Source organism: Myxocyprinus asiaticus, chromosome 48, assembly GCF_019703515.2.
Source record: "Myxocyprinus asiaticus isolate MX2 ecotype Aquarium Trade chromosome 48, UBuf_Myxa_2, whole genome shotgun sequence".
Classification (NCBI taxonomy): Eukaryota; Metazoa; Chordata; class Actinopteri; order Cypriniformes; family Catostomidae; genus Myxocyprinus; species Myxocyprinus asiaticus.
Genome location: NC_059391.1, coordinates 11,431,242 through 11,448,541, shown reverse-complemented (window position 1 = coordinate 11,448,541; position 17,300 = coordinate 11,431,242). Strand labels below are relative to the sequence as shown.

The 17,300-nt window shown below is 35.8% G+C and overlaps 1 protein-coding gene across 1 annotated transcript; it reads right to left on the bottom strand.

Annotated features, from left to right (window-relative positions):
* Positions 1-9,169: 9,169 nt before the first annotated feature.
* On the bottom strand, positions 9,170-17,278 carry LOC127437428 (annexin A2-A-like). The gene is made up of 13 exons (XM_051692325.1): positions 17,173-17,278; positions 15,838-15,898; positions 15,309-15,399; positions 14,474-14,568; positions 14,261-14,374; positions 14,047-14,137; positions 13,879-13,958; positions 13,655-13,714; positions 11,305-11,398; positions 10,755-10,850; positions 10,104-10,162; positions 9,789-9,911; positions 9,170-9,621 (listed from the first exon to the last, which is right to left on the bottom strand). Exons 2-13 carry the CDS (start codon positions 15,886-15,888, stop codon positions 9,562-9,564), a joined length of 1,014 nt encoding a protein of 337 aa, XP_051548285.1. The 5' UTR covers positions 15,889-15,898; positions 17,173-17,278; the 3' UTR covers positions 9,170-9,561.
* Positions 17,279-17,300: the final 22 nt, after the last annotated feature.

Below are 17,300 nucleotides of genomic sequence, written 5' to 3'. Positions count from 1 at the left end.
CCTCAACAGCTGCGGCTTGCCATACATAGCGAAATTTGCAGGGTTACCTGGGCATGATACTATTCTTACAAAACAATTGTAATTAATGGCAAATATGGCAACTAGCGAAACTATGGCAAAATACTCACAAAGTATGAGTTTAATACCATCACCTCACGCTGTGTGAATCTGTCCATTATTTGAGATATAAGTGTTGAACTTAGTTTGACTAACACGCCAAAGCCAGCATCAGTGCCTCACTTTTGTCAGCGGAAAAACATAGAATGCTTCTGTGTAGTAAAACAAAATGTTAGTGTTCCATTTGAGAGGATACTACACTTTGAAAATTCAGACACTACATGGCTGAGTGCATAGTGATTATTTAAAACTGCATAGTGTGTAGTGTGTCATTTGGGACACAGAATAAGACTTCTATTGTTTTTCAAGGCTCAAAAAAAAAAATCTACATGTCTTCAGTATGCAGCAGTGCTGCTGTATCCCTGCTTGGGGCTTAAAAACAGGCTGAGAGAGAGTGAGATAGAGAAGGAGAGAGGATGAACCTAGGCTTTGCCACGGGGAGATCTCTAAGCATCTGCGCACAGGGGAGAAAAAGACAGGGCTCCCTGTAGCAGCCCTCGAACAGACAGGCCTAAAGCATTACATATTGCTGATCACACTCACTGAAGGAATCTGAAGCACCTGCCCTTTCTTTGTTCAGCACATCAAGACATGTTAGTGTTTCCAACCATTTTTGGCTGGCTAAAGTTTTATAGTTTGATACCCCAGTACAGTAAAAAATATGAAAGTCATAGTGGTCCTCACTCCTCACAAGAGACTCGACATGACATTAATTCCAATAGAGTGATGTTAGCATGTTGCTAAGCTAGTAACATGATATCTGTGTATCTTACATTAATAAATATACAAAGCACACACATATTGAGAAATAACTGTGTGCTAAAAAATAGTTAATGTTAAGGATACTTTTCGATACTGAGTGAAATATTTTATTTTCAACATTCAACATTTCACCGAAAATGAAGACTTTTGAAAACGCTCTCTAGTATTGCATTATGAGGAAAACGATAATGTTAGGACAATAATGATAATGTCTTTTAACCAAAAACATATTAGTGTAGCAGTGGTTTTAGAAGGCTGCTTAATGTTCCTGCCTACCGTTTAGAATAGCTTTTGCATCAGGAGTGCCCATGATGCCTAAAAATGCTGTCTAGGTAGGTATCTCACTAAGTTTTGGAACAGGGCTTCTATATAGAGAGAAAGACCTTTAGATTAAATCCCTTAGCATATGCTTTTATCGAACTCAAAGGACCCAACAACATTAGACAGAGACAGAGTGCGATTGTGTTTTTTGGGGTCATTGTTCACTTTAAAGCCTGTACCATGGTGACAATGGCTCTTAGCAGAGCTTCCTCTGTTGTCTGAGTTTTAGCCTCATAAAAGGAAGCTGTCATGACAACACCAAAGGAACCAGCCCCTTCTCCCCATCCAGAGAATGGCTGCTGGAGACAGGCTACATCTCACCAAGTCAGTCCTTCAGTGGAGCCCGTCTGCCCAGAGGCTAGAGTACAGAGGCAGGGGTTGTGTTTACCATATGCTCCGCCGACTACGCCACTAATGAACCCATAAGACAGCCGAGACCTCAGATATAGAAAATAATGAGTATAAAGGAAATATTAATCAAACTGGTGCACTCTGAATGCCAGATTTAGGTAGTTGTTAAGGATGCGGAGAAGCTCTTCTGGCTTAACCTGTGGAGATACTGTCTTCCAGAGCACAAGAGTAAGGCTGCCAGCAGGAGACTCACACACGCATGCACATATATACCAGTGTTGGCATGTAAACAGGGTAAAAAATGAACTTTTTGACACTTGCAAATGGTGTGTGAACTGAGAAAGGTCTTTGTATCGGCCATAAATATTTCTTACCATCCATTAAACTCTATTTTGCATTATTTTTATCGAGAAAAAAAAAACATACTTTTGTCGTTATGACAATGCAGTTATTTAGTTGTTTATTGGTGACAGACAGTGTGGGCCAATGTGTCTAATATAATAAAATGTTATATAATTAGGGCTGTCATATAAATTAATTACATGAGATAGTTCCACAAATTGGTAAGGTAATTCAATATAAACAGTAAAAAAATCATTCAGATAATTTAAAATGTAAAATATAGGGCCTATAATAAATAAAATAATAATTCAGATATTCATATTGCATTATTGTGGCAGATGAGTAAAGCATTTATTAGAATACAAAAAGTGCCTTTAATGTTGTCAATATTGTTTGTCTTTTCCAACATTATTGAGCAAGCCTACAGTCGACAGCAATCCAGTTTGCAATTGAGTTCTGTCCAATCTACCAATCTGTCCTTTTCTAACAACACGCAATCTTGCATTCCGTCTGTGCTATTTTAATTTTCTGTCTGTGTGCATATGTGTCAGATGGACACTTTTGATGCTTCAGCATCACAAATGCTGCATATTTAGGAAACTGTGTTAGTTAAAAGAAATTGAAACTTTGAAAGTCGCGTCTCGAGATCCCTACATTCAGAACATCAGCACTCGGATGTTTCACTGTTTGTATCACTCCGCTTGTATTTTTGCCGTTCTAAATTAAAGTGTAATAGAGCAGCAAATTTAAGAGCAGCTAGATGTGTCTTTTCATTTATCCCTGTGACATTAAAGATTTTAGCCAGCAGGTAGCGACAAAAGACCATTGTTATGTGTGATGAGCCAGTTAAGTTTGATGTGCATTGAGTCAGTGTACGTCAATTAGCGAGCGGTTTCTTTGAAGTCATCGGCATTGTCTCTCACTCCATGATCGCTTGGATTAAAACTACTACATCACAGCTGGGAAATACAGTTGAACTAACAGCTTCAGCATTAAGGCTTACCACAGCAGAGACACAACTGAATGAGTAATTGCACATAAGCTTACCTGATCCTGTTGGGAAATGTAAACATTCATCATGGCAGAGGAGAGTATGCAAAGACTACCACGAAATACTCAGGGGGACCCACTGCTTGGACGGCTATTTTTACACAGAGAAAATATTATACCAAAATTCCATTATCTTCAGCAAGCTAACACTACACTACAGCTGTGGAATAAAGTTAAACGGCTATAGCGTTACTGTTCATCTCTGCTTGGAGTTGTGACAGACGCAGGTAATCGCACACGCTAAATCTCTCTATCTCTCTCTCTCTCTCTCTCTCTCAAACACACATCCTTGTTTCTCCAGTGACTTGTCAGAAACAGCCCAAGCCATTGTTTTTAGTCCTAAAGTGACGTTTACGATTTAGTAACTGAGGCTTGTACACATCTTTTGAACTAACAACGGCAGATCCTAATCCATGAAGTAAGAAAATAGTTCCATGCATAAGAGCATTTTTTGTGACAGTCTTTAGTTTTTCCTCATTTTTTTTATTTAATTGTCCATTGAACTGTTGTATAAAAGCAATATCATACTTGCAATTGTGCTGTATGGCCCTAAATCAGCACACCTGTGATTACCTGTGGCTGAATCACAGCCGTGCTGATGTAGGGCCTTGCAGCACTCTTGCTCGTGTGATATTGCTTTAATATCATATAATATCATATAATATAATAGTTTTTGGTGACTATATGTGAGAAATATTCACATGTATGTTGCCACATGTAGTTCTGGAAACAAAAATCCCTTAAGTTTCCCAGATAATTTATTAACATTTTTTCCCCTAAGTATTTAGGGTCACTTTATCTATCAAGTTTAATGCTGTCACCCTAATTGAGATCTCATATTGTTGTGCTGATTACTACTTTGATTGTAGACATGAATTATAAAAAAAAAAAAAAACACACACACAATTTATATATTTAAAAAGACATTGCTTCTTTAAATAGCTTCAATGTAGTCAGCTACTTTTGGTAGTAGCTTGTAGTGTAACTGACTACTTTTCTAAAAGAGTAGCTTGGCTGTTTTTGAACTACTTTAATTTATGAGTAGCTTGCAGCTTGACAAGCTACAGTTTCAAAGTAGCTGCCCCAACACTGGTGAACTTACATCCTACTATTACTGAGAACCTCCCTGGCCTAGTCCATAATGAAATACCCAAAACTGCCAGTGCCTAAACATTTGTGCTCGTTTGCTAAATCAAAATACCTATCAGGGTTGTGCACAATTCAGAACTAAATTGAGCATGGCTTTTAAATACAATTCAATTCCTGAATTGAGGGAGGACTATCAAACAGCATGCAAAATTGTAAATCAAATTTGATTTCATAGAAATGTTTGGGTTGAATACAAATTAAGCTCAATCGACAGCATTTGTGGCATAATGTTATAAAAAAAAAAAGTTATTTTGATTTGTCCCTCCTTTTCTTAAAAAAAAAAGCAAAAAATCTGCATTACAGTGAGGCACTTATAATGGAAATGAATGGGGCCAATAAATGTTAAAATACTCACTGTTTCAAAAGTATAGCCAACGCGTGTTAACCTGATTTTAGTGTGATAATTTACTAACCTTTTCTGTGTAAAGTTATGTCCAATTTTACAACTTTGTTGCCATGACAGTGTAAACAACGATTCAAATCAGCTCAAATAATGCACAAGTTTTAACAGAAGAATTACTGTAAGTGCTTATTATAAAATTATAAGCTTCACATTTCTGCCTTTAAACCCTCCAAATATTTGACTCATCCACTTCCATTGTAAGTAAAGAAAAGAAGGGATGAGTTGAAATATTTGTATCAATATTATGCCACAAATGCTGTCGATTGAGCTTAACTTGTAGTGAACCCAAAATATTCATTTAAGGAAGTATAATTAAAATATTTATTACATGCATATAACTGCTTAAAGTGTAGTTTTTAATGCATGCCATTTTTCAGTATGTTATCAATATGATATCATACACACAACATTAGGGGTATTTCTTGAAACAATAAATGAAATTAACTCTCAGAGAACCTAAGCATAGAATTGAATGTGTTTTTAGGAAGCCACTGGATTTAATGTTTTTTTTTTTTTTTTAAGCACATTTTGGTTGAGGGTGAATATTGTTTGACTTTAGGAATGCCACTTATAAAAAAAAAAAAAAAAAAAAATCCCTCTGTTGTGTGAATGTTGAATTACTTTCATTTGCAATTCAGTACATTTATCATCCAGTCAAAGCAGTTCAAGATCCTGTGGTACTTTGTCAAGTCAATTTAAATTCCAACTTATTAATGGATAGGTAAACAAGTACAAAATTCAGAATTTATATATATATATATATATATATATATATATATATATATATATATATATATATATATATATATATCCCCCTTTGAAATTTGCAGAGAAATCCTCTTCACTGAATGCTTAGCTTAATTTAATCATATTTGAACATACTTGACCACTTGCCATTTGAAAACGTCAATCATTCTCTCTTCCCATACCGACATGTTGCAGTTAGGCTTCTTCATATTGCTGTAGCTGTGGTCTCCTTTTGACATTCATGGGCTCTGAGTCTTATCTGAATGATTGATTGGCGGTGTTTGCTGGGGTAAATTGCGCCATTTCAATCTGGAGAGAGTTCCCTCTGGATTCTGTTCCCCGTGGGGCAGCCTTCGAGAAGAACAGCATGTTGTACATCCACATAAAAAGGAAAAAATATGTGAGGTACTTTCCTCTTTATGATGCAGAAATTAATCTGTCACTGGAGCTGGGCATAAATCTCAGGCATGCTTTGCAAAATACGGTTTTAACCCCCTTTACTCTGTATTTTATCTTTTATTGCCAATAAACATAAAACAGCACAAAGGGGTAATGTCCTCATCAATATTATCACAAAATGATAATACATTTTAAGGCTTATAAACTTTGAGGAATTTCATCCTCGGGTGAAACAAAAGTACAATGGATCTGAATGTAGGTCCCTGACAATTGTGTTCAAAAGTCTGTGTCTTTCAAGTAGTATTTCACTGTAACTGCAGTGGTGATGATACTGAAATTACAGACATTTTTGATACTTTTTTTCTCTCATTGCAACAAATATAATTGCATTCATTTTTTTTCTATATATTATATTCTATCTTTATTTTATTGCTATCTTTATCTTTAAAGCATAGATTTGATATATATATATATATATATATATGTTCTGTACAGATTATATATACAGCTCTGGAAAAATGTTCAGTTTCTCTGGATTTACTATTTATAGGTATGTGTTTGAGTAAAATGAACATTTTTGTTTTATTCTATAAACTACTGACAACATTTCTCCCAAATTCCAAATAAAAATATTGTCATTTAGAGCATTTAGAGCTGATTTTCAATCACAGTTTTCATGCGTCTTGGCATGCTCTCTACCAGTCTTTCACATTGCTGTTAGGTGACTTTATGCCACTCCTGGCGCAAAAATTCAAGCAGCGCGGCTTTGTTTGATGGCTTATGGCCATCCATCTTCCTCTTGATCACATTCCAAAAGTTTTTCAATGGGGTTCAGGTCTGGAGATTGATCCGGAGATTGATTGAACTCTGAGGATTGGTTTGTCCAACAGGACAATGCTCCATGCCACACAGCCAGGTCAATCAATGTGTGGATGGAGGACCACTGGATCAAGAGCCTGTCAGCCAGCCCAATCTCCAGACCTGAACCCCATTGAAAAACTTTTGGAATGTGAACAAGAGGAAGATGGATGACCACAAGCCATCAAACAATTGATTGAAAATCAGTGTTATTCCACCAAATATTGATTTCTGAACTCTTCCTAAGTTAAAACATTAGTATTGTGTTGTTTAAAAATGAATATGTACTTGTTTTCTTTGCATTATTCGAGGTCTGAAAACACTGCATCTTTTTTTTTATTTTGACCAGTTGTCATTTTCTGCAAATAAATGCTCTAAATGACTATATTTTTATTTGGAATTTGGGAGAAATGTTGTCAGCAACAATTGCAAGTTCATCTACTTTAACAAAAAAGTAAATCTATTTAGTTGAAACAGATTTTTGCTATTACTATAATTGCAATTTGGCAAAGGTCATAAAACTAAAGTTCTTTACCCTTTTTCAGTCTAAAATTTATTTCACTTTTTGTTCATGATTCTGTAGCTTTGAACTATATTTTTTAATAATCATGACAAAACTATTTCATTTATTTTTTTAAACACCTTTATCCCTTCATAAAACACCTGAAATTGCATGAAGTACTTTGCTTTGTCATTATAGGAAATCGTATCCATTTGTAAACTGTCTCATGACTGCCTAGATAGAAAGCTCTGACTTTGTTAAGAGGTGAGCATTCTATTTATCATGAAAAAGGACATTTTTCATTTCTATTCTACCCTACTTCTAAAAGTTCCTTTCTCATTAGGTTTCTCTATCTCTGAAAGAAGGAATTAGGCCTGTTGGGGCCATTAGAAATGCATTGTCAACTCTTCGGCGGATCGCTCACCCTCAGAGACCACAAACTAAACAGGAGAAACATCTAGTGGAGAAACCTCTGGTATGCTAATCGTGTTAGCTGGAGGTTAAATTAACATTTTTAATTAAAAAAATTAGCACCAAACAAACACAGAAAAACACACTAATGATTAAAACATCTAAATAAAGCCGCCTCGCTGAAGAATGAGAAGAAAGCAGCGTGAATTTTTTTTATTGCTCCCATGAAGCACTTTGAGCGGGAGTTCACATCTGTGACATTGAGTCATTGACCACTTATGTAGTGAAATGAATGGACTGGCTGAGGCCTGCCAATATGTTGTGGGTGATTATCATGGAAATGATTGGGAGTTAAAATACAATGTGCGATTCCCTCAAGTATACAGTCAGGGAAAGTGGTTTCTAATGAATGCATTTATGTTATGATGTGCAACAGGGCCGCTCCTCAATATGACAATGTGACATTTTGACTTGTATGGTCCAAGCCATGATGTGTAAGATGTTGAGCTATGTAAAGCGTATTTAATTTCATCACAAGAGGACTATCAAAACATTAGGGGAAATGCTCCCTTATTCGTGAGTAACAACTTTCTCATTTCTTTTGAAATTAAGTAAGGGATAAAATATGTTAATTTCACTGGAGATCAAACATTAAGTATTTGTTATTTAATGAAAAATAACGCTTAAAAGGCAGTAGCAAACATCAAAGTAATCCCACAGGAAGCGGTAGATGGTTTCCGGCGCTTTACAGACGCTGTGGCTCTTTCGCCCTCTAGTGGACAAACTAATTAATGCAATGTAAAATTTGCAGCTCCCAAAAAAGAATTTGGTCACTTAGGCCACACTTAAAAATGTTTGAATGTCATTGCATTAGATAACAAAATATAAACCAAGTGGAATTTATTTTAAAGACATTTAGCACAAGTACAGTTCATCAAGCTTAACATTTCACTAAAATATTTTTTTTTCTTCTTAATAACTGAAATACTGTTCAAAATGAAGAATTCAGACATTTTCTGGTAGTCAAACTACAGAACATAGTAAATGTGATGAACTACACCTATGTGAACTTGAGGGAAACTGACTTCATGACTTTCCCTGCATTCCAAACGGCATAAATGATGCCTTCGGAGGGCAATTCGAATGGAGAACAATCATGATAGGTTGTTTCAAACAAAAAATTCAAATCAAAATCACGTTAAAAGTGAGTTCTGAATGACCTTTTTTTTAAGCCCCACAGTTTTCAGTTCTTCACAGCTCTCACAGTGGATGGTGAAGTCTTTGAAGGCAATATAGGGCTTAGGGATGATCACTTTCGACTGGAACGTGCACTTTGTGACCATTTTGCTAAAAGTAATTGCAAATTAATTGGCTAATAAAAGTAAAGTTAGTTATGAGAAAAGATCATATGCTCACATATGCCACTTGGTTTGATATTTTGACACTGTATCTAATGCAATGATATTCATACATTTCAAATACTTTGTGGCCACTGTACAATGAGCATAATCTTACTAAAATGTAAAAAAGAGTAAAAGCAATCACATATTCCTAAAATCAACTGACATTTAGCTTTAAAACACCACACACACACTCAAAAATTATTAGACAATTTGATGGAATTTTTATGACATTGAAATAGGTAAATCTTAAAAATAGGCTAAAATATTTTTGTTTGAGTGTAGCAATTCATTTGAAAACACCTTGTAACAAACTTAAAAAAAATAAATAAAAAAAACAGCCAATGGAGAATAATATTGTGTCACTTTTTTATTCCTTAGCATAGAAAATGGGGTAAAGGAACTCATTTCTGCCCATAAACGTACAATATATGTAATTTTGCAACAACCAAGCACTTTAAAATGTGACATTAACAGTTCACCTTACTGCTGATCTTATCACTAGATCGGGTTTGAAACCAAATATGGCACATTTAGATCTTACAAAGGGCAATCGTCCGTAATGGATAACACATGGTTAATTCTTGTCTAAGCGAGTGCATGTTTACTGATTGCCTGTCTCTAAAGCTGCAGTAGGGTAGGGACTAAATTTAAGGCCAGGCACAGCAGATGTCTATGTCTAGCCCTGCACAGTTAAAATCCTTCTCGTGATCCTTCCTGGAGACTGCCGGGAGCCATGATGGTCCAGTTTAGTCGTCTCCTCCACAAAGACTTAACAGGGCTCTCTGGTAATCTCCCTTTGTGTGCTCCTAAAGAAAATCACAGCACAGAGAGGTCAAACACAACAACCGGCCAAATGTTTGGACACAAATTCCTTTGTTTTATGGAATATCTGCTTCCAAATGAAGCTTGGTAGTTAGAATACAGGCCGAGCCAGTCACAAACATTAGGTCATTTGTGCGTTACTGAAACTTACAGCTATGGTCTGGTACAGAGACTTCCCGTGGTGGAACTTGAACTCTTGTCTGATCTTTTTCAGGTCCACCTCACATCGAGACACCATGATTCGGGTCAGCAACTTTTCCTTTGCGCCTTTGCTCTAAAAGACAGAAAATACGCAATATAGACAGTTAAAAGCGTTCAGCACCATCTGATGTAACTCTAGCGCAACCCATCTGCAATATAAGCAGATAGATTACAAAGAGGCAAACTTTTTAGTTATTTTTTCCAAACCTATGAAAGAATAAAAAAGCAACATGAAAGCAAAGTTAGTGGAAGAAACACATTTTACCTTCATAGCGTCTAGCAGTCTGTTGGCGAAATAGAGCTGTTTGTTTTCAAAGCATTGAACTAATGGAAAAGAGAACAGAGATATTAGATTTGGTTGTTAGCTTTGGAACCTCTGTTTTCAGTTTCCTATCATCATCGTTTTCAAGAGCATGTGGTAATGAGGAGCGTTTTTCGAAAGTCTTCGTTTTCGGTTGAGGAAAACGCCTGTCTACTGTGGATGGGAGGCATAAATGTAGCCAAATCAGTGCTTTTTTTTTCTTCTTTTTAACGAAAACTTAGTGTGGACATGGCCTATATCTTAAATACATTCTGTAGTTTAAAGAACATTAATGAATAGTATCAGAAGAACAAGAAGACTGCACTGAGCACAAGGGCGTAGATTCCAGGGGGGATGGGGGGGGAGGTAACCCCGCCCAATAATCAAAACAACCAACCCCCCCCCCCCCCCCCCATTTATGCCATGATCAATGGAAACATGAAAATGCTTCACGCTGCAACCCCCCCAATGTTCAAGCCAAATCTACACCATTGACTGAGCGGTAGAATGATATAGGTTTCTTATCAAGAAACATTATATAATACTGTATCCTTTCATATATTCATTTTCATTTCACTGCATGTAGACAGTTCATAATGTTTCATGCACCCTTACCCAGTGTCAGGAAGGACTTCTCTAGATCTCCTTTCACCTCCTTCCGGATGCTCTCCTGCATGTCGTAGGGGCTGTAACTCTTGTATCGCTCAAAAACTGCAAAAGCAAACATAAACCTACCTTATTTTGTGATATATGCATGTTGCCCCGCTTTATGCTTGACTGGCTGATCAGCACCAATGGGCACATTAATTCCACCAATAGACACATTAAAGGTGCTGTAAGTGATTTATTCACGGAAAGGTATGCAAAAAAAATGGTACTACTCCATTTTTAGATATTAAAGAAATTAGTGTCATGAGATATCTCACCAGTCTCTGTGACAGCTTTAGACTCTGTAAACAGCAAACAAAAATGTGTCCGCGAGCCACGGACAATGATGCTTTCTGCCTGTCAATCGTTTTGCGCCTTTCCTGCTCGTGACAGTTAATCCAACAGCTCAACTTGTGGAAATTCTAGAATGGCTAAAATCGCTTACAGCACCTTTAATTACGTATGCAGTACTATACTGTATAATGAGATAGAAGGAAGGATTAAAAGGTTCTAGAACCTTTCTGGAGGTGAGGAACACTTCTCTGTGACATGATGGAGATCCAGGTTTTCACATCTGTGCCTTTTCTTTTGACTCCAGCGTCATACAGGGCCTGCATGGAAGAAGTTAAAACATATTGTAAATTCGAACTGGATGGATGAATGGATTGGCGAGAGAGCGATAGAGTGAGCTACATAAAGCAGTTTGAAGGTCTTGTGTGTGTTTGGTTACATTTGAATTTTTGACAATTGGAGTTTGAAAAGTCTTGGACCGTTTAAACATTCTGTCAATGGATGTCTATGGGATTTGGGGGATTTTCTATTGTTTGCTTTGGGAAAACTAGCCCTGCATCAGAAACCGCGTACTCTCACGGTATGTACTGTATTTGATGAAGGACTCACTACTCGGCCGGTAAAACACTACCCTGATAGCACACGAACATCACCCGGACATCTGTTTGATGTGCATGTTTACATTTGGAAGATGTATTTTTTTATGTTGTTTGCTCACCTGCAATACATCTATAATAAATATTTCAATAAGTATGTCTCGGATGTCAATAAGACATTCAGCAGATGTCTTTGAGATGTTTATGATTTAGAATGTTTTGTAAATCTGATCTTTTGAAGATGTTTAGCAGGTGTTAATTAGATTGTGATGCTTTCCAGATGAAAAGAGACATCTCAGAGATGTACATGTGCTATCTGGGTAAGTTCTTTAGGTATGCATGCAAGTAGTATGAATAGATTCCAAACATACTTTATATGGGGATGTGGGTATTTACCCGTGCAGTGACCCAAATGTATGATGTAGGAACAACAACCGCTAAAACAATCTACTGTGGTTTTGTTAAACAAGCACGATTTAAGTCCAAGGAACAACTTTTTTTGGTTTATATATAGCACTTACAGTTAAAAAGAGCCACCCGACTCACAATTCACCTGTGTTTTTTTAAATCTAGCATTTTGAACATGACGTTGCCTTAGCTCTCGAGGCATTATGGGATTGTAAAGTGTCCTGACCGGGTATTTCTTGCTTACTGTTTTATGAATACTGAGGATTCGGACATACTACTCCATTGGCATTCTGTTTTTGGCAGACTATATAGTAGGGAAGTATGGATATTTGGATGCAGCACATGTCTGATCAGTTAGAAAAGATATAGCCCACTTAAGGCCACGTCCACACTAATAAGTTTTTGTTTGAAAACGCTTTGAATTTGCAATTTTACTCCACTCATCCAAAATGCCGTTTTCCTCCACCGAAAATTTAGTGTTTCGAAAACGCTGTAAAATGTCTAATGAAAACGGATTAGTGTGGATGTGGCCTAAGTTTGAACAGTCTGAATGTCTGTACTAAGTTTGCGGGATGTATCTTGAAAGCTCTAGGAGGAATTGCAGTTGATAATTGGTCTTGGTAAAGGGATTTTGGAAAAACCCTAAACCAAGTTTGTAGAATAACAGTAAAAAAAAAAAAAAAAAAAAAAAAAAAAAAAATATATATATATATATATATATATATATATACACACACACACACACACACACACACACACACACACACTCTACCGGTCAAAAGTTTTGAAACACTTACTCATAATTTATTATATTTTTTTTTTTTCTTCACATTTAGAATAATAGTAAAGTCATCAAAACTATGGAATAACATAAATGGAACTATGGGAATTATGTTGTGACTAAACAAAATCCAAAATAAATCAAAACTGTGTTATATTTTAGCATCTTCAAAGCAGTCACCCTTTGCCTAGATTTTGCAGACATGAACTCTTGACATTTTCTCAACCAACTTCTTGAGGTATCACCTTGGGATGATTTTTAAACAGTATTGAAGGAGTTCCCATCTATGTTGGGCACTTATTGGCTGCTTTTCTTCATTATTTGGTCCAAGTCATCAATTTAAAAAAAAAAAAAAAAAATGTAATTACATTTTAGTTTTATAATGAAATAAATGAATATGGTGGCACAATTATATTTTTGTCTACAAAACTAAGTTCAAACATTTAAGCATACGCCTTCACATCAAAAGATTTTTAAGATCATGAGAATCATTTCAGGCAAGTGTTTCAAAACTTTTGACCGGTAGTGTACATTATTAATTTATCAATATTAAAAAAATATTTTTTTTTTAAATCTACAAATGATTATTCATTCATGATTTAAGATAATTTAGTTGTTATAAACTTAACTGATAAAAGTTTAAAGAACACAGCAAAAGATTTTGAGTTGTGTAATCATTCCTGGGTGGAACTGAGGTACGCTAAACCAGCATATTAAATCCAGATGTTAATTTATTAGCATGTTATGAAATGCTGTGTTAGCATACAGAGAAATAAACCACAAAAACTTACTCTGGCATCTTCGTCGATTTTCTGGTAGTCGACGACAGAGCTAGGATCATCTCTCTTGGTCTGATGTGGAATGTAGTCATGTGTCCATTGTGAATTAGTAAAGTTACAAATAGACAGAAATCAAGATTATGACTGACTATTAATTCAGACTTTAGATTGTACTACGTGTTCTGTATTTAATTCAATTTTTGTCCATCTACAGGAGAAAAAGAGCTTTGCCCCACCTCAACCAAAGCTAGCAGTAGCTTAGCAAAGTCTCCTGAAATATCTCCAGCCACGTCCTTCTCCAGGTCCTTCTTGAACACTGTGATGGGACACACAGGTTTATCCCAACAATACAACCATAATTGATTCAGTAGAGCTCTGTACTTACAGAGACCAACAACACTCACATTCCTTGTAGACTTTCTTAATCTCTACAAGCTCTGGATTGCTTCGAGAGCAGACAATCTCAATCAGGGACTCTTCATCTGTTCCAAGACCCTGCAAACACAAACACAGCAGTAATCCTTTACAATAGTTTCCTTAGAAAAACAGCACATTAAATAGAGTTTTACCACTAGAACCATATGGGGAAATTAATAAAGCCATCAGTGCTTAGAGTACCTTGATGGAGGCTTTGATTTCAGAGGCATCATACTGTGCAGTGCTCTTCATGAGGCCTAGAATAACTGTTTCCAGAGAGCCAGACAGTGCCCCCTTTAGGGCTGAGATCATATCCTGAAAAGTGTGATGAATAAGCATTATTACAGGAATCGGACAAGGATGGATATTGCAGTTGCTAAACACAGAAGTACTGTATGTCATTTATTTGCTGACCTTCTTGGTTGTCCTCTCATATGCAAAGGCGATTTCTCGTCTTTGGTTGTATGTCCGTTTAGTGAGGACATCAATTATCGTTTGCTCATCCACCCCTAAAAATATTTTCATATTTAAAAATTCAGCTACCAATTTAGGCAATAGGTGAAGTGTGTCATTTTAGCACCACTAGTGGCTTCAAACTCAATTGCAAAAATAATGATTGTTTCCAAATAGGCTTCCCAAACACTGCCCCTTCTGAAAAAATGGCAGTGGGCAGACAAACAGACAGTCCCGTCCCAAACTCACACCATTAGTTAAGCCAGATGTGCCAAACTTATCAAACACAGAACAATGTTTTGAAAGCGCCAGTGCTTTTTGACAAGTCATCCCACAAATGGCTTACTTATACTTGTACATTGAACTGCGATTTAAAAAAGTATTTTAACATAGAACATACTTTTCCTTTAAATTTATAAATATAATAGTCACTGTTCATGAATGTTATGTGAGTTTATAAAGCAAAACAGAATATAAATGGATGGAGTAGGAGTATTGTGGTTGCTACTATGAGGTTGGCCTGGAAATTTTCCCTATGTGGTTAAAACTCTTCCAGGCAGGATGATGACTCATTTCTACCAGTAATGCTCATTGTAGTAAATTTAGGCTTCATTATGGGGCATAGTACACAAAGAAAGGGCACAAATCTCTCAACTAAATCTGAATGTCTTTTGATGAAGACCCATTAAACAAACAAATTACAGGCTTGAACAAGACAGGAATTTGGCAAAAATATGAATGACCCTCTTACATCGTCTTGGTTTGTAATTCTAGGGCAGCTTTTTAACTCTTTTACCTTTAGTTTTGATAGCGGTCTCAATCCTGGCAGCATCTTTATCAGGGTCAAAATCACCCGCTGGCACCACAGTTGGGTATGTGGGCTCCCCCTAGGTTGGAGCAATATGGTAATATTAGAATTTGATAGGACTCAAACTGAATGTTTCTCATGATCTTTTATATAAGGTTCATATAAATAATAAATAAAAACTACATACACTTAGAAACACTTTAGCTTATTTTTAGCTTAGTTTTTGTGTTTATCTACGCAGTTGACTTTCAAAATGTTCCATCAAATTGATTTTTTTTTTCTTTTAAATGTATTTATTTTTATATAAAGATTAGTCCATTCAGTTTGATGGAATTTTGTTATGAAGTTGAAATACGTAAATCTTAAAAAAAAAAAAAAAAAAAAAAAAAAACTGTGTGTAGATGCCGTTGATTTATTTAACATCTTTGGTCATGACAAAACTCCCATTTTGCAACACTTTACAGCAAAATATAGTTTTAGCATTTTCAATATGGAAAATGAATGTATGAAAACTTACACCACCCAGATTCAGAGTGAGCTGACCTAAGAACTCAGAAACCAAAGCCATCCTTGATGTCCTGTAAAGAGCAGTTACACCTATTAACCAACTCCAATATGTCAATATATTCAGTTTATAAGTACTTCATCTTTTACATACTATAATGCCAACGCATCAACCCACACACACACACACAGATATCCAATTAATGGTAAAAACAAATAATTTATAAAAACAATATTATAAATATTATATTCTAATTCAAAAATTATTAATAGTATTTAATATTTAAATGTATGTTTTATATGAGGTTACAAAATAAATGTAATTTTAAGTAATATAATCAAAATAAAATACATTTAACGTGAAATAAATTTTAAATGTAATTAATCTGTAATAATTTATCAAAGTGATATCTGCTTTACTGTGTGGATTAGCTAATGTATTAATTACATTTGTTTGAGAGTCTAACTGTCACATGCTTAAGAGTTATGTAATATGCATTTACAGCAGTGGGCTGGCTGATCAGTACCAGCAGTGGGCAAGCTCGCTCACAAGGAGAACAGCAATTTACTCCATTTTGCATTTGCTTGCTTTTTAAGGAAACCCATGTCACCTCATTCGGTCATAATGCCGTTTTTCCATGAGTCACAAGACAAAGCTTTTGCAGCTAAAATACTTTATTTTTTCATACTCTATCTGAACGGACTGCAATTCATTTTTATTTAGATTTTTGTTACACTAAACGTATTTGATATGCTCACGGTCAGTTTTGCACTCTTTGGCTTGTATCCTTACAGTAAATCATTAGATTTCAACAACATTATAATTAATAACAGAAAACCCTAAACCTCCTCACAATGCTTCACAAACTTGCTGGTTTTCCTCTTAAGAAATAGAATTAAAAAAAAAAAAAAAATGCTATTAGTTCTACACACCATGCTGCAGTTGCTAGGCAATCATACCAAAACAGATTCAAAGTAAACAGTACTTTTGAAAAATGGCATCTGCTAAAAACCAGGCAAACAGGCACACCCATGTGAATGCACACTGGGTAAATTCTCAGCAAAAAGTATGTGAAGCACAACCATAGCTATCTGTCTCAATCATGTCTCACTGACCTATGGTGAGTTTCAACACACATCAGCAGTCTGAAAAGTTTTAAAGGAGTCTGATTTATAGGCAAATAAAAGCAGCACTGTTACAGGAAATAACTTTATCTCAAGGAATGCATCTTTTAAATAGATTTTCAGAACTCCTGTCCTTAAGTTTTATATATAAAACTTCTTCAAAAGTAACCTAACTTCTTATAAGCATTAATTTCCTCACAAAAGGAGCTATGAATTAACTTACCTTGGTGACCAACAAAGAAAAGATGCTGTGCAGAACAGTCCCTGCTATGGAGTGTGAGAAGGGTGTGGTGGTTAAATACCAGAGGCGGTGCTTAACAACACTGCCAAGAGTCTTTTCCTTCCATACTC